Source organism: Phyllobates terribilis, unplaced genomic scaffold (assembly GCF_046119375.1).
Source record: "Phyllobates terribilis strain yellow unplaced genomic scaffold, ASM4611937v1 Scaffold_9__5_contigs__length_417890890, whole genome shotgun sequence".
NCBI classification, from domain to species: Eukaryota; Metazoa; Chordata; class Amphibia; order Anura; family Dendrobatidae; genus Phyllobates; species Phyllobates terribilis.
Genome location: NW_027362769.1, coordinates 82193538 through 82220979, shown reverse-complemented (window position 1 = coordinate 82220979; position 27442 = coordinate 82193538). Strand labels below are relative to the sequence as shown.

The 27442-nt window shown below is 50.3% G+C and overlaps 1 protein-coding gene across 5 annotated transcripts in view; it reads right to left on the bottom strand.

Annotated features, from left to right (window-relative positions):
• Positions 1–457: 457 nt before the first annotated feature.
• LOC141161605 (uncharacterized) overlaps positions 458–27442 on the bottom strand; it is a 273682-nt gene continuing 246697 nt past the window's right edge. For all 5 annotated transcript variants that reach the window (XM_073646646.1, XM_073646645.1, XM_073646644.1 and 2 more), the window contains one exon: positions 458–4235. In XM_073646646.1, coding sequence (XP_073502747.1) covers positions 4148–4235 — 88 coding nt within the window. In that variant the 3' untranslated portion in view covers positions 458–4147. The remainder of the gene's footprint in view (positions 4236–27442) is intronic.

Sequence of the window (27442 nt, the reverse complement as noted above, 5' to 3'; positions counted from 1 at the left end):
ACTCTTCTGCAGCCGGAGCAGGATCCGACAGCTGACTTCGGCATCTACACTATGGCGCATAATTTCACGAGGCCATATGGTCGTGGGTACGCCGATGTCAGCTGCCGGCCTCTGATTGGCTTGTATTGCAGTGCAGAGAGCCAGAGGGCCCCCTGCACTGCAATACATTTAAGCTGAATGAGCTTCCGCACATCCATCTGAAATAGTCATGGATGTCGGCCAGCCCCCCTCCACCTCCGGGCCACGGTGCAGCTGCATCGGCGATATGTCCGCCTCTCTTCTGGGCACAACAATATGCTGGTCAACACAGTGGCAGATTTGCAATTTTCTCTTAGCAAGATTCATTGCTGCTCGATTCTGGAAAACATCCATGGAGTGAAAATCAACACTACATCTGTAGATAAATTAGACAAAAAAAGAGGAGAAAATCCGACCATAAAGTCCCCAACACATCAAATTAGGTGAAAAATAATCATTTTTAATTTGAATCAGGTGAGAACAAAGGGACAACAGAACAATGACATAAAAAAATTAATTAATTAAAGCAATGTAAATACAAGGGAGCACAGCCTGGGAATATGTCAGCTGATGTCCAGAAAGGAGTGATTAGATCAAACAAGTAGATTGAGTCTATGTGTGTTGAGTTAGAAAGGAATTTGCACATTTGTGCATAACCCTTGTAGGTTAGGCTAATGTATGGTATGTGATGCTAATGCAGGAGTAATAGCCCCATAGTAGACAAGAGTGTATAAAGTGCTAGTGCATATGCATATAAGATCTAGTGCAAAGCAAAGTTCACATAGTAAGATATACTAACAGTTTTATCAAGGATATATCATAGTAAAGGTAAAAAGAGCATATACAGGGACATATGTTAAGGCATGTCACAATATTAATTATTATTCAACCATCATGGTCAGTCCTCAAAGCTCACATAGCGCATAGCTATCAAACATGCATTACTGTCTGATCCTTGTAATGTTCGCCAACCTATTATATTCAATGCATAATGGTACAGATATTCTGGGGATTTACAGTTTCAAAAGACTCTCTCTTCCGAGTGGCGCCCACCCCAAAGCACGTTTCGGCAACTGCCTTCATAAGGAGGTGGAGTCATCAGGGAGGCCGAAAGTATAAGAAAAGTAGAACTCTAGATAATTCCCAGAGGGGTATAATTTCCAAAATGGGAACATTACCCCTTACATTTGAGGGGTGTCCTGATCTTCCGGCACTTAGAGGCTCTCTATATGAAGTCTGCAAACTATTCAAGGAAAATCTGTGCTCCAAGTGTCAAATAGTGCCTTCTGGAGTCTCACCATGTGGCTAAGCAGTACTGTACAGCCACATATGGTGCCATTTTTACACACTTTCCTGTGTGAAAATGTAAAATCTGGGGCTAAAACAATTTTTTTTGGTAAAAAGGTAATTCTTTTTTCTTCACTGCCCAATAGTATAAAATGCTGTAACAAACATGTGGTGTCAATATACCTATTCATTGAGAGGTGTAGTTTGTAAAATGGGGTCACTTATGGGCAGTTCTGCTGTTTTGGCACCTCCAGGGCTCTTCAAGTGTGTCATGGCACCCGCAAACAGCAACAGAAAAATCTGCACTATCATATGGCGCCCCTTCCCTTCTGAGCTTTGCACTGTGCATGAAAAGTATTTTCCGATTACATGTAGGGTATTGGCGCACTCAGCAGAAATTTCCCAACAAACTGTGAAGTCCATTTTTTCCTATTAGCCCTTATAAAAATTTGAGGCTAAAACAACATTTTATTGGTAAAAATGTAATAATTCTTTCTTCACCGCCCAATGGTATAAAATTCTGTGAGGCACATGTGGTGTCAACATGCTGACTGCACCCCTAGATGCATTCATTGGGGGGGTGCAGTTTTTAAAATGGGATCACTTATGGGGGGTTCCGCTGCTCTGGCACCTCAGGGGCTCTGCCAATGTGACATGACACTCTCAAACCACACTAGCAAAATTTGAACTCCAATATGGCGCTTTTTCCCTTCAGAGCTTTGCACTCTCAAAAGTAGTTTTTGATGACAAATGTGGTATTGGCATTCTCAGGAGAAATTGAGTAACAAATCGAACCATTCATTTTCTCCTATTATACCTTTGAAAATTACAAACTTGGGGCCAAGGCAGCATTTTAGGGGAAAAATAATGGTAATTTTTAATTTACTCAGCCCAATGTTATATAATTCTGTGTATTGCTTGAAGGTTAAAAATGCTCACTAGTCACTACACCCCTAGATCATATATGATATTAGTGTACTCAGGAGACATTGCATAAGAAATGTTTTGCTCCATTTGTTTCTGTTACCCTTGTGAAAATGAAAAATTTGGGGCTGAATCAACATTTTTGCAAGAAAAATGTATTTTTTAAAATTCTGTGAGGCACACGGGTTCAAGGTTCTCACCACACCTCTAAATAAATTCCTTGAGGGGTGTAGTTTCCAAAATGGGGTCACTTGTGGGGGGTTTCCACTGTTTAAATGCATGAGAGGCTCTGCAAATGAGACATGGCATCCGCTATCTATTCCAGCCAATTTTGCGCTCCAAAAGTCAAATGGTGCTCCTTACCTTCCGAGACCTGCCATGCGCCCAAACAGTAGTTTTCCACCACATATGATGCATCGGTGTACTCAGGAGAAATTACACAACAAATTGTATAATCCATTTTCTCCTGTTAAGCAACATTTTCATGGGAAAAAATAACATTTTTATTTTTTTCCTCCACATTGCTTTAATTCCTGTGAAGTACTTGAAGGGTTAATAAACTTCTTGAATGTGGTTTTGAGCAATTTGAGGAGTGTAGTCTTTAAAATTGTGTCACTTTTTCTGTCATATAGACCCCTTAAAGTTACTTCAAATGGGACGTGGTCCATACAAAAATTGGTTTTGTAAATTTTATTGGAAAAATGACAAATCGCTGATCAACGTTTAACCCTTATAACTTCCTAACAATAAAAAATTATGTTTCAAAAATGATGCAGATGTAAAGTAGAGGAAACAGTGACTGAAGGGAGAAGTGCACAATAGAGTAAAACCTTAATATAGGAGACAGTAAAAACAATAGGTTTGCTCACCTTGGGTGGTTGTATGAAAACACAACTGCTTTAAAGGTTTAGATAGCCGCTGCCACTGTCTCGTGGCTGGGGGAAAATCTGCCAGATGGAATTTACCAAAACAGGATAAAAACACGTTTAAAAATTGGCTGCACTGCTGGAAAGTCTCTTGCTAAGATATTCTTAGAAGGTTCTTTATTACCCACTACTTTTTAAATATGTTTTTATCCTGTTTTGCTGATGTAAAGTAGACATGTTGTATATGTAATTTTTTACTATCTGTGTGATATAACTATCTGGTTTAAGGGCATAAAAATAAAAAATGTGAAAATTGGGAAATTTTCAAAATTTTCACCAAAATTCTGATACTTTCACATATAAGCGCTAAAAATAGTGATCTAAATTTACCACTACAATAAAGTACAATGTGTCATGAAAAAACAATCTCAGAATCACTGGGATATGTTGAAACATTCCAGATTTATTACCACATAAAGTGACACTCATCAGAATTGTACAATTTGGCCTGGTCAGGAAAGTGAAAACAGGCTTGGGGTGAAGGGGTTAATGAAATTAAATAATATATTTTTTAATCAAAATGTGTCAATTATTGTGGGTTTAGGATCGTGCCTTTTTTCCTTGTCTTTTGATGGAGTATTTATAAAATATATGCCCTGAAAGCCATTTCAGAACTGCACCCAACGCTAAAACAAGTTTATGAAAATTTCTTTATGATATTTAAAAAAAAATGTCAGAATTAATTTTTCACTTGATATCACTATTGCGAGGGCAGGGAAATTACGGTAAGTTTAAAATGTACAGAATGTGTATTTTCTTTTCTATCTAAATTCAAAACATGTCATCCTAAAGTTTACCCCACATCCAATATACAACAAAAAAAATTGCCATGACAGAAATGCTAATACTAGACGTGGCAGGATTGGGTTAAAAGTCTACCTATAGCGTGTAAATGTTGGTGTCCAGGAGTGCATAGAAACTTCATGCAGGATTTATAAGAAAAAACAATACAACGCTCTACTCTGAATAGTTGCATCTAACAGGTCTCCACGTTATTGCTTGCAAGCAAGGACACAGTAATGTTTTATGTTCATGCTCATTTGGGCCGAATCAGCCTCTTCTCCAAGTACCTCTCGGAATCTGTAACAAGAAGGTAAATTCAGCAACATCATAGAAATGTAGTAAATGCTTTATAAGACTTATGTGTGCTTAGTAAACTTTGCACTTTAATATGATCTAAATTGCTACAGAAAGCATCTAGTTATTTGGCACCTAATATTGTAGAGTTGGATGATTCCGCATGTGTACATGGCCAGATGATGGGTTTTTAAGGGGAAGGTGGTGTCACGGCTATGTCAGGTTTGACAGACAGTCATTCTGGATCCGGCTGTAGAAGGTCGCTGCGCTTGGCCTTGCAGACACCTTCTTGATCCTTTCATCATCCCTCCCTCACTAGGACCCAGCGGTGATCTCCACCTTCTGCTGCTATTTGACACACCCTTGATGGATCTTTAAATACACTCAGTTTCTACAGAGAGTTGCTGGTGATAGAGTTAATTCCTCTGTTCAGGTCTGGAATTCTAGCAGTCGGCTAGATTCTCCTTGGAGTTTCGTTGTGGATTGTAGTCATTATTAGTGTTGAGCGAACATGCTCGACACTGCTCGGTACTCGCCCGAGCATCACGCTACTCGGGATGTTCGACGAGCACCGAGCATTTCCGGGTTACTCGTGCGGGAGCTCGGGTCTCCGCCCTGTGCATGTTTGGCGCTCTTTACAGAGCCAATGAACATGCAGGGATTGCCAGCCAGTCACTGTAATGCCGCAGCCATGTTGTTTGCGAGCATTACAGTGATTGGCTGGCCGCACAGCGTCACCTCGAGTATTTAAAACTGGGCGCTGCCATCTTGGACACAGTCGCTCTGGATCAGATAGTGTAGGGACAGCGCTGCTGATTTAGGGAGAGATATATACTGCAAAATAGTTAGTGTAGGGTCTGTAAAGGCTGCCAGATCAAACAAACAGTCCTTCTCAGGACTAATATCCATCCCAGATATCAGGCAGGCAGGCTGTATAGGAGACGCAGTGGTTATAACAGCAAACGCTGCATTGCAGTCCTATGTGCTCCTGTTGCTGAAATTGCTGGACTTAGCTCCAGGTCTCGGGGGCCAGGAAAAATCCTTTTTTTTTCATCTAAATCCTCGTTTTTTTTTCCTCCTTCACACTGTAAAAATACCCGTCTTATTAACCTTTTGGTGTCCCCCCCCCCCCAAAAAAAAAGTGTGTAAGTGTGTCTCTGATTTTTCAGACACAAATATATCTGTTGAAAATAGTCTGGTGTAGGCCCGAGAAATAGAAGTGTGGTTTTGCAGTTCCACGGGTCAAACCTCTGTATTATCCACTTTTGGGCCATTTGTATCTAAAAAAAAACAGTTTGAGTGTGTCGCTCACTGTTCAGCCGCAAATATATCTATTTAAAATTGTCTGGTATACCCCAGAAAACAATAACTGTGGTTTTGCCATTCCACGGTAAAAAATCTCTATTATTCAGCTCTTGGTATTTTTTCTGTAAAGAAAAACAGTAATAGTTTCTCCTTGATTGTTCAGATTGTTTAAAAGAGTCGGGTGTAGGCCAGAGAAATAGAACTGTGGTTTTCCTCTTCCACGGTTCTAATCTCCTTTTTATTACCCTTTTTCCATTGATAGTGCGAGTGTAAGCTATTTTACTTTCTTTACAATGGGCAAGGTGCGTGGCAAGGGACGTGGAACTGGACATTCTGGTGATGGTGCGTGCAGAGGACGGGGCTGTGGCCAAGGTGAAAATGTGCCACAACCAACAGCCACATCTTCTCGCTCCCACTTCTTGACCGAATTACTAGGGAAGCACACAACAACACCAGTATTGCGAACTGATCAGTGTGAACAGGTTATTAATTGGATAGCAGATAATACTTCCAGTTACCTGGGCACCAACCCCTCCGGTCTGTCTTCCACACGGTCAACTCTTAGTAGCCGTGAGTCTCGACCGCATACTCCTCCTCACCCTGATGCTCCTTCCTCCCACCATGCCGAGTGTCAACTGATCCCACACTTAAACACTCTGAAGAGCTGTTCACTGGTCCATTTCCATATTTGTGCCCCTCGCCTGCTCCGCTTGAAGTGGTGGAAGAGGAGATCCCATGTAGCGATGCCCAAATATTTGAACAGCCACGGCCACAGGAAGTCGACGCTGGCAATTTGTGCGCAAGTGGAAGAGGAGGAGGTGGTGGATGATCTAGTAACTGACCCAACATGGCAAGAGGACACGCAGAGCGAGGCCAGCAGCACACAGGGTGAGGGAGGCAGAGTACCCCAACAGGCAGGAAGAAGCAGTGTGGTGGCCGCACACAGAAGGCAGGCAACGGTTCCCCGTAACACCAACATGAGGGACGTTGTCAGTACAACCTGTAGGTCTTCCAGAGTCTGGAATTTAAAGACTCTGCTGATATCCCCAAAAAGGCCATTTGTACCACCTGCCATGCCAGCATCAGCAGGGGTGACAAAACTACCAGCCTGACCACCACCAGCATGATCAGGCACATGGCAGCAAAGCACCCGACTTTGTGGGGAGAACCCCAGGGTCCATGACCAGTGTCAGCGGGTGTCACCACTGCTTCTTCCACTGTTGTGCGTGCAATAGAACCCCCTGTTGTGTGTGCAAGGCAATCCCCTGTCCATACTGCATGCAAAGGTGCCCCCTCCTCTCAGTCTTCACTTGTTATGGCAGTTTCTCAAGAAACAGCATCAACGTCCACGTCCACGTCCCACCGCAGCGTTCAATTGTCCATATCCCAGACCTTTGAACAAAAGAGGAAATTCGCAGCTAACGCCCCACAGGTCACAGTCCTAAATTCACACATTTCACGACTGCTTGCGTTGGAAATGCTGCCTTTTAGGCTGGTGGAGACGGAATCCTTCGGCAGCCTTATGGGGGTGGCCGTCCCTCGGTACTCGGTCCCCAGCCGACACTATTTTGCCCGGTGTGCCATCCCCGCACTACACAAGCACGTGTCCTAAAACATCTGCCGTGCCCTCAACAACTCAGTTACTGGGAGAGTCCACCCGACAACGGACACGTGGACAAGTGCTTGTGGCCAGGGATGGCACATCTCCCTGACGGCACACTGGGTAAACATAGTGGAAGCCGAGACCCAGTCGGACCTTGGGACGGAACACATCCTTCCCACACCGAGGATTGTGGGCCCTATGTCAGTCAGAGTTGCCCCCACAGTGTACAGCTCCTGTGCATCATCCTCCTCCTCCTCCTCATGTTCAGCCTCCATCTCAGATATCACCACATCAGTTACAAGCTGGAAGCACCGCAGTACTGCCTCCGCCAAGCGGCAACAGGCTGTGCTGAAACTCATAAGCTTAGGTGAGAAACCTCACACTGCTTGTGAGTTGTGGACATCTGAGAAAGAGCAGGCAGATCTGTGGCTGACACCGCTAAACCTACATCCAGGCATGGTCGTGTGTGACAATGGCCGTAACCTGGTGGCGGCTCTGAGGCGAGGCGAGATCACACACGTACCATGCCTGGCTCATGTGCTTAACCTCGTCGTTCAGCAGTTTCTTAAATCGTACCCCGAGTTGCCAGATCTGCTCGTCAAAGTACTCTGCCTGTCAGCTCATTTTCACAAGTTGGCTACAGCTTCCGCCGCCCTTGCTGTGTTGCAGCAGCGTTTGCAGCTTCCGTCACACCGACTGGTGTGTGATGTCCCCACACGTTGGAACTCTACCCTCCACATGTTGCAAAGGAATTGTGAGCAGAAGAGAGCAGTTGTGGAGTACCAGCTGCAACAAGGCCGTCGATATTCAGGTCAGACTCCACACATAAGACCTCAGGAGTGGACCTGGATGTCAGACATATGTACCTGTCTGACATGTGTATCTGACAGCTTGTATCATGCGCTGTAGACGGTAGTACCTGTACAACTGTCATACCGTCGGTTCAGCATGGGTGGCCTGAGGACAAGGGGGAGGAGGAGGAGGAGGAGTAGAGCATGGTCAGTCGTCATTTTGGTGAGGACACGGAAGTCTTGCCCGTTACCAGTCTGGCACGCATGGCTGACTTTATTTTACGCTGCTTTAACCATGACCCTCGCGTTGTCAAAATGTTGGGTTACAGTCATTACTGGTTGGTGACACTTTTAGACCCCCGCTACAGGGAGAACTTTCACTCTCTTATTCCTGAGGTGGAGAGGTCTACAAAAATGGGGCAGTACCAAAAGGCCCTTGCTGCAAAACTGTTAAAAAAATTCCCATCTGAACATGCTAGCAGCAGAGGTCACAGTTCGTTGCCCAACCAAGGCGTACAGGAGAGAGACGCAACTCCAATCCAGCAGAGGCAGGGGAACACTGTCAATGTTCTGGGACAGTTTTCTCAGACCCTCCCTTCGGACAGACCCTGAGGCGCGGGGTACTCTCACAAGGAGTGGAAAGTTTCAAAAGATGGTGAGGGAGTACCTTGTAGACCGTACCAGCGTCCTCCGTGATTCCTCTGTGCCTTTTAATTATTGGGTATCCAAGCTAGACACTTGGAATGAACTCGCTCTGTACACCTTGGAGGTCCTGGCCTGCCTTGCCGCTAGCGTGTTATCGGAGCGTGTTTTTAGTGCCGCTGGGGGAATTATAACTGATAAGCGCACTCGCCTGTCAACTGACAATGCTGACAAGCTGACCTGTGGCACCCCAGGGGTCTGGTTACCACAGTAGTAGAAATATTACGTCTGAGAGCAAGTGGGAGGTTTCCTGGTCAGGAGCCCTTAAGCATGCAACACCTCCTGCCCAGACCTGGGAGGGGAGGAATCTGCCCTATATAAACTGGGTCTGGGGCGGGGTTAGACAGACAGAGCCTGGAGTGAAGTTCCAGACAGAGGGCAAGAGACAGCTAGGAGCTCTGTAGGAGCAGGAGCTGAGTGCCAGGGTCTGGAGCTAAGCAGAGTTCGCCCTGGCAGAAGAATCTAAGTACCGGACACCGGAGTCCGAGGCTGTGGAAACCTCTCAGTCCAGCAGCAGAAACCAGCTGGCAGTGGATTCCAGGTCCTCTGGCCATAGAAGCCCAGAAGCTCAGTCACAAGGAAGGGACGAGCACCGCCATCGAGGAGCGGAGGCTATCAGAAGGCCCCAAGTCACCAGCCATACGGGTGAGCACCACACGGTATAATCAGGGACGTGGGCTAACAGCAAGGTAGCCAAGAAGAGTGCAGATAGACGGGGAGGCCTACAACTCCACCTGGCCAGTGGAACTCCGGCTTGCTCGCAGACTGACCAGGCCCCTTATGCTAGCCAGTACTCCCGGGAGGGTCTGCCTTAATATCATCAGTAAAGACCCTGAACTGCACTGCAAAGACTCTGAGTCGTTCCTGCTTTCTCACCGCATACAGCACTACTAGTACTGGAACGCCCATGCACCATCACTCCCATCATCCACATTCCCTGCCCTGAGGCCATACTCTTCCCGTGGGGAGTTATCCCATCTTTAGCTGCGCACACCACACCAGCGTCAGCGGACTGCCTCGCAGCGGCAGTACACCCTGACCGCAATCCACGGGTGGCGTAGTCAGACATTAAACCACAAAAACCCTATAAAGACTGCCACTGGTTTGACCACCCTGAGCCACGGGACCGGGTCGCCGCCACGGTGACTACAACCCCCAGAGACCCGGCTCCGGGTAACCCACACACGTGCACACACGGCCCAGGGGGAGAGTCAACTTTGGCGTAGTCGGCAGGATTTCGTGCTCGCAACCACCGGGTACTGCGTGCCTTCAAAAGACTGTGATACCTGCTGTGGTGAAGGTTCCCGCCATCCGGGGCCGTTTCCTGCCATCTTCAGAGGTTTCCCGCCATCCGCAGCTGTTTTCCCGCCATCCGCAGTAGTTTTCCCTCCATCGGACGACATCTTCTGGACGCCGCGCGGGAAGAGGGGGGGCGTGGACACCGAAAGCGCGCGAGACCCGAAGCTCCGCCCCGCGCACCGACGCTGCGCAAGGTCCTGGAAGGGAGAGAGAGCGACGCTGACGTCACCAGGACGCGACGCAAGGTCCTCGTCCGGAGCAGCACCAGCGGAGCCGCGGCCTACAGAAGAGGATCGTCGGAAGGTAGGCCACACTTAACTAGGGGGGAGGAAGATGACGGACACGGAGGGACCCTCTACCACCAGTGCGGCCACTGCCGCAGTAATGCCATTTACAATGCCTTACATCCCCGGAGCGGCCTGGCTGCCCCAATACTCAGGGGAGTCACATACCCTAAGCGACTTTAAAGAGAGACTGTACAGCCTATTTAAGGTATACCCCCTGACGGAGGGCCAGAAAGTGAGCATATTGATAGGCCAGCTAACTGGCGCAGCCCAGCGTGAAGTAAAGTCCTGGTCAGTCTGGGACAAGGAGACCGTAAAGGAGATCTTGGCCCGTCTGAAGGACACTTTTGATACCCGCACCTCAGCCGAGATCAAAATGAGATTTTATGGGTGCAAGCAGCGAGCCCAAGACAGTATAAGAGACTATGCTTTGAGTTTGCAAGAGGCCCTGGGAGCCATTAAACAGGCAGACCCTGACAGTGTGCGGAATGCAGATGAACTGTTAACTGAGCAATTCATTGAGGGTCTGCTGTCCAACGCCCACCGAACCCAGTTGCGTGCAATGGCCTTGCAGAACCCTGGTTTAGACTTTGCAAAGTTCAAAGACAGGGCCATCCGGGTGCTCCGAGAACCGGCACTGGGTAGCGCTGTAATCCACCGGCGCCCTGCTATTACCTATCATCAAGAGGCGGCGCCCTTGTCTGCAGAGCCTGTAGGAGCTGGTGCGCAGGCTTTGGACAACAACCCGGTTACAGACCTGCACCATCAGGTCCAAGAGCTAACTAAAATCGTAGCCGCGCTAACCCGAACTGTGCAGTCTTTACAGGTCTCTCCTCCAGGAAGGATCAAGCTGGCCACCAGTCCGGAGGACATCCCGTGGCACCGACAGAGGAGGATCCCATCGTCCAGAGGAAGACCCAGCGACAAATACAATGAGGACGGACAACCCATCTGCCGCCGCTGCAATCAACCCAGACTTATGGCAAGGTACTGTCATTTAAACGGGCACAACCTGGGGCAGAGGGCCAACCCCCAGGCATAAGATCATCAGGCCCATCGAACTGGCATGATAAATACGTAGGGGGACGTCCGGTCTTGCCTGTGGTACTGGATGGCATTCCTATGAGTGCCCTACTAGACACTGGGTCACAGGTGACTACCATCCCGTACGTGCTCTTTAAGCGGTACTGGAATGACTCGGACATAACCCGCTACCCAGATGACGACCTGAGTATCATCGCCAGCAATGGTCAGCCCGTGCCGCAGGTGGGATTCAAAGAGGTGACCATTAAGATCGGTAAAGTCGAACTAGCGGCACAAGGACTGATTATTGTGGACATTGACCGTCATGAGAGTCACCCTAGAATAACCTTGGGAACTAACGTAAATGAAAATTGTCTTGCAGAGGTGTTTCTCATTTTACAGCAGGTTGCTAAGAACGCCAGTTCCAGCCAGCAGTGTGTCCTCCAAAAAGAGATCCGGGCACTGATGAAACGGCAACAGGTGGAATTATCTGGTGGTGAGATTGGTAGCGTGAGAATGTGTGACCCGTTCCCTATTGCCATGCCCCCGAAAAGTGAGATGATGATATGGTGCCGGCAGCTATTGGTCTAAGAGGTAGAGACTACAAAGCAATGGTAGAGCCCGTCTACTCAGACAGTAGGCCCACCGTTTTGACAGCACGGGGAGTGGTCGATGTACGTCATGGGAGGGTACCTGTCCGCATCGTAAATATCGGGGAGAGAGAAGTACACCTGCCCCGGTATGCCACGCTAGCCAAATTGTTCACCATAAACCAAAATTCTGTAAAGGCCGTAGAACCCTTGCCTCCATCTCAACCAGAGGAAGGTATCGGCTCTAAGAAACAAATGAAAGACTGGTGTCAGCAACTGCATTTGGGTACTGACTCCACTCCCTCACACCAAAAACAGGGAGTCTACCGGGTGGTCCAGGAGTATGAAAGAGTTTTTAGTAAACACCCGCTTGACTTTGGGCGAGTAAAGGGGGTAGAACATTACATCCCCACAGGAGACCATCCACCTATAAAGGAAAGATACCGACCTGTACCCCCTGCACACTATCAGCATGCAAAGGGGATGTTGCGGGACATGAAGGAGGCTGGGGTAATCAGGGACAGCTGTAGCCCCTGGGCAGCTCCACTAGTTCTAGTGAAAAAGAAGGACAACACAATGAGAATGTGTGTGGACTACAGAAAGGTCAACCGTATCACACACAAAGATGCGTACCCGTTACCTAGGATAGAAGAATCTTTAGCTGCATTAAAATCTGCTAACTTCTCCACTTTGGATCTTGCTAGCGGGTACTGGCAGGTTCCTGTAGCAGAGGCAGACAAGGAGAAGACTGCATTCATCACCCCGATGGGTCTCAGCGAATTCAACTGTATACCGTTCGGGCTCTGCAACGCACCAGGAACCTTCCAGCGGTTGATGGAATGCTGTCTGGGACACCGGAATTTCGAGACGGTCCTGTTATATCTGGACGATGTCATCGTTTATTCCAAAACCTACGAGGACCATCTGAAACACCGGGCAGAAGTGTTTGACGCCCTGGCAAGCTGCGGCCTAAAGGTGAACCCCTCCAAGTGTCACCTGCTGAAACCAAAGGTACAGTACCTGGGACACGTGGTGAGTGCTGATGGAGTGGTTCCCGACCCCGATAAGATCACCGTGATTTAAGACTGGCCAAGACCCTCCAGCATAAAGGAAGTGCGGCAGTTCCTCGGGTTGGTAGGCTACTACCGAAGATTCATTCCAGGTTTCACCAAAATGGCAGCTCCTATGCAGGACCTCCTGATAGGTCAATCCAGGAAGGCCAAAAACCAGAATCCGCCCTTCAGGTGGGAAAAGCTGGAAGAGGAGTCCTTCCGCCAGCTGAAGATGGCCCTCACGGGGGATGAAATTCTGGCGTACCCTGATTACAGCCAGCCCTTTATCCTCCACACGGACGCGAGCCACATCGGGCTAGGAGCCGTACTGTCCCAGATCCAGCAGGGGAAAGAACGGGTAATCGCTTACGCCAGCCGAAAACTATGGCCCACAGAGAGAAACCCTGAGAATTATAGCTCATTCAAGCTAGAGTTCCTGGCAGTGGTGTGGGCAGTGACCGAACGTTTCAAGCATTACCTTGCCTCTTCCAAGTTCACCGTGTACACGGATAACAACCCGTTGACACACCTGGACACTGCAAGACTTGGTGCCCTGGAGCAGAGATGGATGGCCCGCCTGTCCAACTATGAATTCACCATCAAATACCAGGCGGGACGCTCAAATGCCAATGCGGATGCCCTGTCCAGAATGCCAAACTTACCGGACGTAGGGGAAGATCCAGAAGAACTGGAAGAAGTCGAGCTCCCTGTGTTCCACCGTCATGGGATTACCCTGTATTCCCACCGTGTAAGGGACAGGCGCTCTGCTACGTTCAATCCCTTACCCCACTACAGCTGGGCGGAGACACAAGACAGTGATCCCGCAGTCCATCTGGTGAAGGAAATGCTGACACAGGCTGATGCCCATCTTGACCCAGACGCTCCGGAGGAGACCGAGCAACTGTGGAAAGAGAAAAGTAAGCTGTTTCTTTACAAGGAGAAGCTGTGCCGGAGAATGGTCAACTCTAGAACACATGAGCTGACCTGGCAGGTAGTGGTCCCAAGACGAGACGCTGCTATGGTTCTGGAGGCATACCACGACGGAGCAGGACACATTGGATGGAAGAAGCTGGAGTTCCTGTTGCGTGGACGGTTCTACTGGGTAGGCATGAGAGGAGCCATCGAGAGGTGGTGCAGAGACTGTGGCCCGTGCAACCTAAGAAGGAAGGACCGTGCCAGCCAGAAGACTCCTCTGCAGCCCATCATCACCAGGCAGCCACTGGAGCTGGTAGCTCTGGACCATGTGAAACTGGCTCCAAGCAAATCTGGGTACGTCTACGCCCTCACAATCGTAGATCACTACTCCCGGTTCCTGGTGGTGGTCCCTGTCAAGGACTTAACAGCTCAAACAGCAGCTAGAGCCTTCCAGCAGCACTTCTGCCGTCCACACGGGTATCCGGAGCAAGTGTTGACTGACCAAGGGCCAGCCTTCGAAGCGGAGGTCTTCCAAGAGTTCTGCAATCTGTATGGCTGCAGGAAGATAAGAACAACGCCCTATCACCCTCAGACCAACGGACTATGTGAGAAAATGAACCAGGTGGTGATAGACTTGCTAAAAACATTGCCCCTGGAAGAACGCAGTCTGTGGCCTGAAAAACTGCCTGATCTGGTGGACTTATATAATCACATCCTCGTAGGTTCCACCAACTGTACCCCGGCTGACCTAATGAGAGCAAGACCTGGTAAGCTGCCTATTGACCTGGATATGGGAGTCCTGACACCAGAGGACACCTCACCAGAGGCAGACTGGGATACAGAACGGCAGCAGCAGTATCGGAAAGTACAGGAGAGCGTCGAGCGGAGTCTGTCTCAAGCAAGAGAAAGGCAAGAGAAGACTTATAACCAGCATGCTCCCGCTGTTCCCCTGGTACCTGGAGAGCAGGTCTTGAAGAGAAAGAGGCGGCTTCACAAGTTGGACGACCAGTGGGAGAAGGACCCGTACACTGTACTGCCCTCAAGCCATGACAATCCAAAAGTCTGTATAATCAGTAAGGATAGAGGAGAGACCACAGCCATTGTTTCCAGAGACCACCTGAAAAAGTGTCCCGAGCAGCTGCAAAGTCCTGACGAAGATCAAGAGAACCCTCATCCCGCAGAGGAAAGGGAAGAAATGATCAGTACCGTACTCGGAGACTTTCCCCGGTCCTGGACCCAAATCAAGAATGCAGTCGTGGTACCCGTCCTCACCTTTCTCCAGCCAGTCCCTCAAGGGCCTACAGAAGAACAGGTAGTGTCAGAAGAACAGCCGGCACAGGAGGCAGAAGAATCCATACAAGCAGCCCAGGAAAATCAACCATCTGCTAGTAGTGAGCCTGCCGTGCCCCTAGTAAGCCAAAGAGTACGCAGAAAGCTGCCAGACCTACCTGTAACACCTCCTACACCCTGTAGTGCAGAACCAGATAGTGGGTTACGTAGGTCCACCAAGAGCACTAGAGGACAGATGCCCGCTCGCTGGAGAATCTAAAATATAATGTGAATTTGCTTGTAAATTGCCAATGTTGAAAAAGGTTTATGTTTTTGTTACCTGGTTACTAATTATGTTTCTCTAGTTGCCCTTCAGGTTTATTTGGACTGACAGGTTATGGACGCTGAGTAACCGGAACTACAATGTAGATAGTTGCACCTTGGTGCCTCTTGCGAAGATGGCCGCGGAAGAGAAAAACCTGTCTGGCGTGGCCTCCTTGTGGCCCAAAGTAGCTAGCCTCAGCCTTGCAGCCACGCCCGGGGCCAACGTTTGGGGTTTGCTTTGGACAGGTCCCCTACTCTGTTCCAAGACTTCACCTTGTTTGGTGACATGGACACCCGGTTACGGACACGCCGTGACCTCTAAAGACTAAAGCTTCTTGTACATATGTTGTTGTATTATTGTTTATACCCTGTACTTGTGTTTTCTTAAAAATGTGTTTAGTCCCGGAGTACTAAAATTTACTAGGGGGGAATGTAGCACCCCAGGGGTCTGGTTACCACAGTAGTAGAAATATTACGTCTGAGAGCAAGTGGGAGGTTTCCTGGTCAGGAGCCCTTAAGCATGCAACACCTCCTGCCCAGACCTGGGAGGGGAAGAATCTGCCCTATATAAACTGGGTCTGGGGCGGGGTTAGACAGACAGAGCCTGGAGTGAAGTTCCAGACAGAGGGCAAGAGACAGCTAGGAGCTCTGTAGGAGCAGGAGCTGAGTGCCAGGGGCTGGAGCTAAGCAGAGTTCGCCCTGGCAGAAGAATCTAAGTACCGGACACCGGAGTCCGAGGCTGTGGGAACCTCTAAGTCCAGCAGCAGAAACCAGCCGGCAGGGGATTCCAGGTCCTCTGGCCATAGAAGCCCAGAGGCTCAGTCACAAGGAAGGGACCAGCACCGCCATCGAGGAGCGGAGGCTATCAGAAGGCCCAAGTCAACAGCCATATGGGTGAGCACCACACGGTATACTCAGGGACGTGGGCTACTTCCACTCGCTTACAGCAAGGTAGCCAGGAAGAGTGCAGATAGACGGGGAGGCCTACAACTCCACCTGGCCAGGGGAACTCCTGCTTGCTCACAGACTGACCAGGCCCCTTATGCTAGCCAGTACTCCCGGGAGGGTCTGCCTTAATATCATCAGTAAAGACCCTGAACTGCACTGCAAAGACTCTGAGTCGTTCCTGCTTTCTCACCGCATACAGCACTACTAGTACTGGGACGCCCGTGCACAATCACTCCCATCATCCACATTCCCTGCCCTGAGGCCATACTCTTCCCGTGGGGAGTTATCCCATCTTTAGCTGCGCACACCACACCAGCCTCAGCGGACTGCCTCGCAGCGGCGGTACACCCTGACCGCAATCCACGGGTGGTGTAGTCGGACATTAAACCACAAAAACCCTATAAAGACTGCCACTGGTTTGACCACCCTGAGCCACAGGACCGGTTTGCCGCCACGGAGACTACAACCCCCAGAGACCCGGCTCCGGGTAACCCACACACGTGCACACACGGCCCAGGGGGCGCGTCAGACCCTTATCAAAATGAACAAGGGCTGGATTGGGCCAGACTTCTCATAACCACCAAATGACAGCAGAGTAACATAAAGTCAAATCCACTGTGTTATTTCGGGAGGTGGATTCACATGCACCGCTTCACACCCACACATGGGTATACGCTTCCTCATTTTGGCTGTTTTATGTTCTTCTCCTTATCCTCAGCCTCCACCACCACTATACCACCAGGGTGACCGTGGTCCGTGTTGCCATTATTGAAAGTTCCTCTGTCCTAATTTTTGGCAACTTTTGCTTGGAAGGCATAAGCAAAGACTATGGGAGACCCACTCCCCAATAATACGAATAATGTTTGTAATATGCTGTACTGCATGGCTCTTGTAAGGGGCATTGCAAGTTCCTTCGTCCTAATTTTTGGCTGCTTTGCTTGGAAGGCATAAGCAAAGACTATGGGAGACCCACTCCCCAATAATGGGAATAATGTTTGTAATATGCTGTACTGCATAGCTCTTGTAAGGGCATTGCAAGTTCCTCCGTCCTAATTTTTGGCAGCTTTTGTTTGGAAGGCATAAGAAAAGAATGTGGGAGACCCACTCCCCAATAATGGGAATAATGTTTGTAATATGCTGTACGGCATGGCTCTTGTAAGGGGCATTGCAAGTTCCTCCATCCTAATTTTTGGCAGCTTTTGCTTGGAAGGCATAAGCAAAGACTATGGGAGACCCACTTCCCAATAATGGGAATAATGTTTGTAATATGCTGTACTGCATGGCTTTTGTAAGGGGCATTGCAAGTTCCTCCGTCCTAATTTTTGGCAACTTTTGCTTGGAAGGCATAAGCAAAGACTATGGGAGACCCACTCCCCAATAATGTGATTAATGTTTGTAATATGCTGTACGGCATGGCTCTTGTAAGGGGCATTGCAAGTTCCTCCGTCCTAATTTTTGGCAGCTTTTGCTTGGAAGGCATAAGCAAACACTATGGGAGACCCACTCCCCAATAATGGGAATAATGTTTTTAAGATGCTGTACTGTATGGCTCTTGTAAGGGCCATTAATACCGTCTTGTTAAGCTACTGCGACCTCCACCACTTTTCCGAGGGGCATTAAAACCGTCTTGTTAAGCTACTGGGACCTCCACGCCTCTTCTGAGGGGCATTAAAAGTGTCTTGTTAAGCTACTGTAACCTCCACCACTTTTCCGAGAGGCATTAAAACTGACTTGTTAAGCTACTGGGATGTCCACGTCTCTTCTGAGGGGCATTAAAAGCGTCTTGTTAAGCTACTGTGACCTCCACCACTTTTCCAAGGGGCATTAAAACCGTCTTGTTAAGCTACTGGGTCCTCCATGTCTCTTCTGAGGGGCATTAAAAGCATCTTGTTAAGCTCTTGCGACCTCCACGTCTCATCTGAGGGGCATTAAAAGCGTCTTGTTAAGCTACTGTGACCTCCACCAGTTTTCCAAGGGGCATTCAAACCATCTTGTTAAGCTATTGGGATCTCCACGTCTCTTCCATGGGGCATTACAACCGTCTTGTTAAGCTACTGTGATCTCCACGTCTCTTCAAAGGGGCATTAAAAGCGTCTTCTTAAGCCACTCTGGACTCCACAGCTCTTCCAATGGGCATTGAAATGTTGTTTTTAATTACCTCTAACCTCCACGACTCTTCCTCCAAATTTTAATCAGCTTTTGCTTTTCAATTCAAAGGCGAAAACTAAGGGAGACCCACTCCCCAATAATGGGTAGAAGTTTTTTAGTACGCTGTAATCCACGTCTGTTTCAAAGGGCATTGCAGTTCCTCACAATTTTTGGAAAGCCTTACATTCACTGCTTAGGCCAACAGTGTACAGGAGACCCAGTTGCTATAAATGGAAAAAACGGTTTAGTTAAGGCCCTCTGACCTCCATGTCATTTCCAAGGGGCATTGGAGTGCCTCGAAATTTTTGGTAGGCATTGCACTCACTGTATGCCCTATAACTGTGTAGCCGAACAGCTCCTTTTGTTACAGAAACATATCCTACAAGACATATGTGGTTGACTGGCCTGATATTGATGTGAATAGTCCCTGTTCCTCCTGCTCTTTCTCCTTTGCCACCACCTCATCCATTATTTATCACCTGAAGCTTTGTTTTAACGGGAGTCATAGAACTGGGATAGTAGCAGGAAAACATCCAGCAATCCTCGGAGGAGGAAGGATATGCGCCAAAACTCTGACCTAGCTGCTACTACATACATGCGCTTGCATTCCAAGAAAGCAAAGCAGATGCTAACTTCTATCATCATCATCATGCTCCTCACCTTGGCACTGTCAACTCCCCTGATGGAGAAGCCAGGGCCCACCGGAGGAGTCTGGTTCTCTGGTGGGCTCGTTCAATGCTGCCCTAAAGCAGGCCGGGCTAAGAAAAGTGTGTAGGGGGAAGTTGACAGGAGAAATAGGGGCGGCTGGGGACCGTTTATGGACACCCGGCTGCCCCCAGACGGCTGGGGACCGTGTGTGGACACCCGGCCGCGGGACGGCTGGGGTCCGAGTATGGACTCCCGGCCGCCCCCTGGTGGCTGGGGACCGAGTGTGGATACCAGGCCGCCAATGCAGCCATGACGTGGTGGCCAGATTCCGCTTCCTCAAAACTAAAAGGTCCAATTTCAAGTGCAAGCAAGCAGTATGGTGTTGCAGCCTGGGGGTGGGTGGGTGGCAGGCTGCATACTTGCGCTTGCATTGCAAGGAATGGGAGAGGTACAATTGAACACTGTCCTGGGACAAGGACTTGAACGGGGATAGTTGCAAGTCTGCAACGACAGGTGCAGGGTGGGAGGCATCTTCACATGTACCATGAACAGGGGTTTGGCATGCTCACACTACAGCGGAATAGGCTGTTCTTCCCACTAAATGCACTGGGGAGGGCACAGGTAATGTTTTGGTATGCGCGCTTAATCTTATGTATAAGGCACACCAGGACAAACAGGGGCGGCTGGGGACTGAGTATGGATACCTCGCTGCCGAAGCAGCCATGAGGTAGTGGCCAGCTTCGGCCTCCTCCAAACTAAAAGGCCCCATTTCAAGTGCAAGCTAGCAGTATGGTATTGCAGCCTGGGGGTGGGTGGGTGGCAGGCTGCACACTTACGCTTGCATTCCAAGAAAACAAAGCAGATGCTAACTTCTATCATCATCATCATGCTCCTCACCTTGGCACTCTCAACTCCCCTGATGGAGAAGCCAGGGCCCACCGGAGGAGTCTGGTTCTCTGGTGGGCTCGTCCAATGCTGCCCTAAAGCAGGCAGGAGAAATAGGGGCAGCTGGGGACCGTTTATGCACACCTGGCTGCCCCCAGGCGGCTGGGGACCGTGTGTGGACACCCGGCCGCGGTGTGGCTGGGGACCGAGTATGGACACCCAGCCACCCCCTGGCGGCTGGGGACCGAACGTGGACACCCAGCCGCCGGGTGGCTGGGGACTGAGTATGGATACCTCACTGCCAAGCAGCCATGAGGTAGTGGCCAGCTTCGGCCTCCTCCAAACTAAAAGGCCTCATTTCAAGTGCAAGCTAGCAGCATAGTATTGCAGCCAGCGGGTGAGTGGGTGGGTGGTTGGCGGCATATTTGCGCTTGCATTGCAAGGAATGGGGGAGGTACAATTGAACACTGCCCTGGGACAAGGACTTGCACGGGGATAGTTTCAAGTCTGCATCTTCTGATGCGGCAAGGATGACTTCTGATGGGCACACTTTTAGGCAGTGACCTGGGTGTCAGAGATGCTTCCAGGGGTCTTCCCCATGCTGTTCCCATGTCATTTCAGCACTGTATGCATGTGTCACACAGCACATGGCCAGATAAAGTTGTAAAATGTTAAAATTACATTTCCCGGTGAATGCAATTGTCACGGTTGAAAGCAATACAAAAGTGCAAAAACTCATAAAAAATGCTACTTGTGAACATAGCCCAAGGTGTGGAGGAGTATCTTTTTTTGGTTATTTATTTTACCTTATACACAAGTCTTTACCCTGGAAAGGAACTTCTTTAACATATTTCACAGGAAAGCAGTTTCAGTTTCGTTTTTGAACGTTTTATTGTGAGCCCTTAAAAGTGGCTTCACACCTCTGACCACGTTGTTGATAGCAGTGACCTGGGGGTCAGAAATGCTTCCTGGGGCGATCCCCATGCTGTCCCCATGTCATTTGAGCACTGTCACTATCGTTTTTGGCACTTGTTAGGCTTTTAAAAGACTGCCGGGGGTGCCGCCGCAAAAATGCTCGGGTCTCCCATAGACTAACATTGGGCTCGAAGCTCGGGTCGATCACCCGAGTATCACGGCGAGCTCGGCCCGAGCTTCGAGCACCCGAGCATTTTAGTGCTCGCTCAACACTATTCGTTAACTCTCTGGTGTCTTCTCAAAGCTAAGTGTATCCCCTTGTATGTTTCCCTTGTTTGTCTTTAGTTGCAGTGGGGCTGACTAGTGCTCACCCCTCCCCCTCCACCTAGGGCCTAGCTGTAAGGTCAGCCAGGGCTAAGGTATCCTGCTCGGCGATAGGTGCTGAACCTATTTAGGGAGGATAGGGCAGTCAGGGTGTTGTTAGATTTGCTTGGGGGTCTCCACTCCCCCTTTCCCTAGTTGCTGGGCTTCCCCCCTTTTCCCATCTTCGTACACTGGGTTGTTACCATACCTAGCATGACAGGTGGTTCCCAAGTGTATTGGTGTCCACCATGAATGGCAACGTTCCCCTCCTTCTCAGGACATTCCAAATGTTACCTTTTTTTTAGGGTGAGGGTTTTGTATTAAACAAGTAAATGTTTTGCTAACTAATTATTTTATTTTGATAGTACCAGTGTTACACACATGCCGCTAGGTTCAGATAGGGGCGAGACAGGTTACATGAATTCTTTGGAATCCTGGGGGAACCGTTACTCAGGGCGACCAATGCTGCAGCTTCTTTCAGGCACTCGATGAACTCACTTGCTGACCAGACACATCTGACAAGAGTCTTCATAAACAGTGTTACGCTCACGCCTGGACTGACTGGCGTGAGCGTGATTAGTGATCCCACTGTACCATGAACCGAGGAGTGCCTGGAGGGGCGTAACTAAGTATCAACCCGATCCGACCAAGGTCGCACGGTGGCTTAGTCGACTCCGTGGACCAAGGAGGAACCGAGCAGAGGGACCAGGTGAGATTCTAAGTCAGACCCCGGTCACAGTTGTTGACCCACACCGGGGAATGCAGGAACAGGCAGGTTAGACTGGCATACAGGCAGGTGGGTATTGGCAAGTACGGCTGGTATGCAGACAAGTGGGCACTGACAAGCACGGCTGGTATGCAGACAGGTAGGCACTGGCAAGCACGGCTGGTATGCAGATAGGGAGGTACTAGCAGGTAGGAGCGCAGGCTGGATAGGGTCCAGTACAGACTGGGAGACAGGTACAGAGCCGCAGATGCGGTAGACAAGCAGAGTAAAGCGAAACCGCCGGAGTGGAGGACAAGGCAGAGCAGAGAGGAACTGCTGGTGGGGTGAGCAAGCAGAGCGGAGCGACAACCGCAGATGCGGTGGGCAAGGCAGAGCAGAGCGGAACCGCCGGAGAGGTGGACAAGGCAGAGCAGAGAGAAGCCGCCGGAGCGGTGGGCAAGTCAGAGCAGAGAGAAACCGCTGGTGCGGTGAGCAAGGCAGAGCAGAGAGAAGCCGCCGGAGCGGTGGGGCAAGGCAGAGCAGAGAGAAGCCGCCGGAGCAGTGGGCAAGTCAGAGCAGACAGAAACCGCTGGTGCGGTGAGCAAGGCAGAGCAGAGAGAAGCCACTGGAGCGGTGGGCAAGTCAAAGCAGAGAGAAGCCGCCGGAGCAGTGGGCAAGTCAGAGCAGAGAGAAACCGCTGGTGCGGTGAGCAAGGCTGAGCAGAGAGAAGCCGCCGAAGCGTTGGGCAAGTCAGAGCAGAAAGAAGCCGCTGGAGCGATGGGCAAGTCATAGCAGAGAGAAACCGCCAGAGTGGTGGGTAAGGCAGAGCAGAGGGAAACCGCCGGAGCGGTGGGCAAGTCAGAGCAGAGAAAAACCGCCGGAGCGGTGGGCAAGACAGAGCGGAGCGAAACCGCAGGTGCGGTGGACAAGGCAGAGAGGACAGGGCTCTGTTCACATGGAACAGACTGGAAAATACAGGAAGATACCGAGGAAGGGAAAAGGGACAAGCAGAACCAGATACACACAAGGTAATTTCTATGAAGTAGCGAGTGGACACAAAACTCACAAACAGAAGTACAGAGACAACGAGTTGGAGTTAGGTGAAGGTTCAGATACTGCAGGGAAAGGGAAGGTACAGACATAGAGACAAACAGGTAACAGGCGAAGATACAGTTCAGACAGGAACTGCTACTGCAATGAGATACAAGAACGAGCCTGGGTATACAGCCCCCAGAGTGGCGGGACAGACTAGAAGTCAGAGATAACAGGCATGGGTATACAGCCCCAAGAGAAGGCGGAAATGGACAAGAAGTCTGTTACGCTCGCGCCCGGACTGACTGGCGTAAGCGTGATTAGTGATCCCACTGTACCATGAACTGAGGAGTGCCTGGAGGGGCGTAACTAAGTATCTACCCGATCCGACCAAGGTCGCACGGCGGCTAACGACTCCATGAACCAAGGAGGAACCGAGCAGAGGGACCATGTGCGACTCCAGGTCAGACCCCGGTCACAGTTGTTGACCCACACCGGGGAATGCAGGAACAAGCAGGTTAGGCTGGCACACAGATAGGTGGGTATTGGCAGACACAGCTGGAGTGCAGACAGGAGGATACTGGCAAGCAAGGCTGGTATGCAGACAGGGGGGTACTAGCAGGTTGGAGCGCAGGCAGGATAGGGTTCAGTACAGACTGGGATTCAGGAACAGAACCGCAGATGCGGTAGACAAGCAGAGCAGAGAGGAACCGCTGGAGCGGTGGGCAAGGCAGAGCAGAGAGATACCGCCGGAGCGGTGAGCAAGGCAGAGCATGGCGAAACTGCCGGAGCAGTGAGCAAGGCAGAGCAGAGAGGAACCGCCGGAGCGGTGAGCAAGGCAGAGCAGAGAGGAACCGCCGGAGCGGTGAGCAAGACAGAGCAGAGCGGAAACGCCGGAGCGGTGAGCAAGGCAGAGCGGAACTGCCAGAGCGGTGAGCAAGGCAGAGCAGGAATGAACCGCAGGAGCGGTGAGCAAGGCAGAGCAGGAAGGAACCACTGGAGTGGTGAGCAAGGCAGATCAGGAAGGAACCGCTGGAGCGGTGAGCAAGGCAGAGCAGGAAGGAACCGCCAGAGTGGTGAGCAAGGCAGAGCAGGAAGGAACCGCCAGAGCGGTGATCAAGGAAGAGCAGAGAGGAACTGCTGGAGCGGTGAGCAAGGCAGAGCAGGAAGGAACCGCCGGAGCGGTGAGCAAGGCAGAGCAGAGCGGAACCACCGGAGCGGTGAACAAGGCAGAGCAGGGAGGAACCGCCGGAGCGGTGAGCAAGGCAGAGCAGAGAGGAACCGCCGGAGCGGTGAGCAAGGCAGAGCAGGAAGGAACTGCTGGAGCGGTGAGCAAGGCAGAGCAGAGAGGAACCGCCGGAGCGGTGAACAAGGCAGAGCAGGAAGGAACCGCTGGAGCGGTGAGCAAGGCAGAGCAGGAAGGAACGCCGGAGCGGTGAGCAAGGCAGAGCAGAGCAAAACCGCCGGAGTGGTGAACAAGGCAGAGCAGAGAGGACAGGGCTCTGTTCACACAGAACAGACTGGAAGGGACAAGCAGAACCAGATAGACACAAGTTACTAGCAACGAAGTACGAGTGGACTCTAAACTCACAACAGAAGTACGCTGGACAAAGACCGTCAGTGGGTCCCAGACCACCGCAGCGGGATCGCAATCCGATTTTGTGACTGAGTTCTGGCTTCTGCTTTGCCTGACGAACATAGTCATCCTTCATGGTTTCTGTGCGGAAAGCTGCCTCTACAGGCTGGGGAACAGGAGGTCTTTGGGAAGACAGAACCTGGCGTGACGGTTTACCTCTACGCCTTGCACGTCTGGACTGTCTCTTGAGGTTGGGAAGAGAAGTATTCTGTGGAGCATAGTCATCCTGTGTGGATTCTGGGTGGGCCGCAGTCTCTTCGGGCTGAAGGACTGGTAGGCTACCCACACACATTACCCATCAGGGCTGCTCCAGGATATTGGGAAGGAAGCTTTAGCAGAGGCTTCAGGATTAGGGTCATCGAAGACCATTAGAAAGGCCACCAGGAAGGCCTGCAGGTCAAAGATGATAGGATCCCATGCTTCCCATAGGGGGGGTGATCCATTTCAAGGCATCACCTGCTAGGTAGGACATCATAAATGCCACTTTAACCCGATCTGTAGGAAAATAGTGAGCATAGAACTTGAAATGCAGCATGCATTGCTCCACAAATGCACGGCTTCGTTTTGGATCCCCATAGTACCGTGGTGGATCCGCAGGAACGAGTGCTGATAGATCCATTTGGGCTGGTGCATAAATCGACTGGGCCATAGCTTGAGAAAAAAAAAAATTTTCTTGGTGCACGTATTCGTTAGACAAGGATTCAAAATGTCTCTGAAAGCGAAAGGCCGTGGGGCTCAACGGGAACCATGGCATGAGCAAACTGTTACGCTCATGCCCGGACTGACTGGCGTGAGCGTGATTAGTGATCCCACTGTACCATGAACCGAGGAGTGCCTGGAGGGGCGTAACTAAGTATCTACCCGATCCGACCAAGGTCACACGGCGGCTAACGACTCCGTGAACCAAGGAGGAACCGAGCAGAGGGACCAGGTGCGACTCCAGGTCAGACCCCGGTCACAGTTGTTGACCCACACCGGGGAATGCAGGAACAAGCAGGTTAGGCTGGCACACAGATAGGTGGGTATTTGCAGACACGGCTGGAGTGCAGACAGGAGGATACTGGGATTCAGAACCGCAGATGCGGTAGACAAGCAGAGCAGACAGGAACCGCTGGAGCGGTGGGCAAGGCAGAGCAGAGAGATACCGCCGGAGCGGTGAGCAAGGCAGAGCAGGGCGAAACCGCCGGAGCGGTGAGCAAGGCAGAGCAGAGAGGAACCGCCGGAGCGGTGAGCAGGGCAGAGCAGAGAGGAACCGCCGGAGCGGTGAGCAAGACAGAGCAGAGCGGAACCGCCAGAGCGGTGAGCAAGGCAGAGCAGGAAGGAACCGCCGGAGCGGTGAGCAAGGCAGAGCAGGAAGGAACCACCGGAGCGGTGAGCAAGGCAGAGCAGGAAGCAACCGCCGGAGCGGTGAGCAGGGCAGAGCAGGAAGGAACCGCCAGAGCGGTGAGCAAGGAAGAGCAGAGAGGAACCGCCGAAGCGGTGAGCAAGGCAGAGCAGGAAGTAACCGCCGGAGCGGTGAGCAAGGCAGAGCAGAGCGAAACCGCCGGAGCGGTGAACAAGGCAGAGCAGAGTAGACAGGGCTCTGTTCACACAGAACAGACTGGAAAGGACAAGCAGAACCAGATACACACAAGGTACTAGCAATGAAGTAGCGAGTGGACTCTAAACTCACAACAGAAGTACAGAGACAGCGAGTAGGAGTTAGGTGCAGGTTCAGATACTGCAGGGAAAGGGAAGGTATGGACTCAGAGACAAACAGGCTAGGAGAGTGTTCAGACAGGAACTGACACTGCAACAAGATACAGGAGCGAGTCTGGGTATACGGCCCCCAGAATGGCAGACAAACAGGCTAGAAGTCACAGGTAACAGGTCTGGGAATGCAGCCCCCAGAGAGGCAGAAACAGACTAGAAGTCACAGGTAACAGGTCTGGGAATGCAGCCCCCAGAGAGGCGGAAACAGACTAGAAGTCAGAGATAACAGGACAGGACCTGGCAATTCAGTTGCAAAGACAAACTGAGTGAAGGTGCTGCTCAGGCACCTCCTACTGGGTGGAAGGGGTTTTAGTATACAGTGACTCACAGCAATAGGCTGTAGAAGCATTAGGGGTGCGCCCACAGCAGCTATAAGAATCAGGAAGTAACCGGGCCGCCGCCCTAAGCAGTCAGTCAAGAGAGCACGGTTTGCAGGCTGGACTGACAGGTAGGATTGCGGTCTTGCATACTGGGAGGTGGTGCACTATGCAAGCACGCCGCCAGGGATGTTACAAACAGTTGAACAGTGGAGTTTAAACAAGTATGGCCAGTACCATTTAACTCTTTGGAAGCAACAGGCTTCACAGCATCCTCTTCCCCTGATGAAGCCATCTTTTATGGCGATACACGTGGGGTTACCATCCTCTATCCACCCATGAATTCTGCTATGGACATAGGTTCAGTATGATTGTTTAACTCTGTTTACTTTGTGCTTGCGTTACTCTGGCAGCTGTTGCTGTGCACACGAATATATTATTTGAATGCATGGTTCAGCATTGTCTTTGGCAAGCATGTCACTTTGACTTGCAATTGCCATTCATCTTTATAGTGCTTGCAGGGCCTCTGAATAAGGTGGTACCAGCATTGTGCATGTTACAAAACCTTTTCATGCGCAATTTCCCTATTAGAGGACTTAGCACTTTTTTTCAATGGCAGCTAACCAATATGTTTACATATACGCATTAGCACTTTAGAGGTTCTTTTGGAACCACATGGTATACTCATATATTCACTAATTAC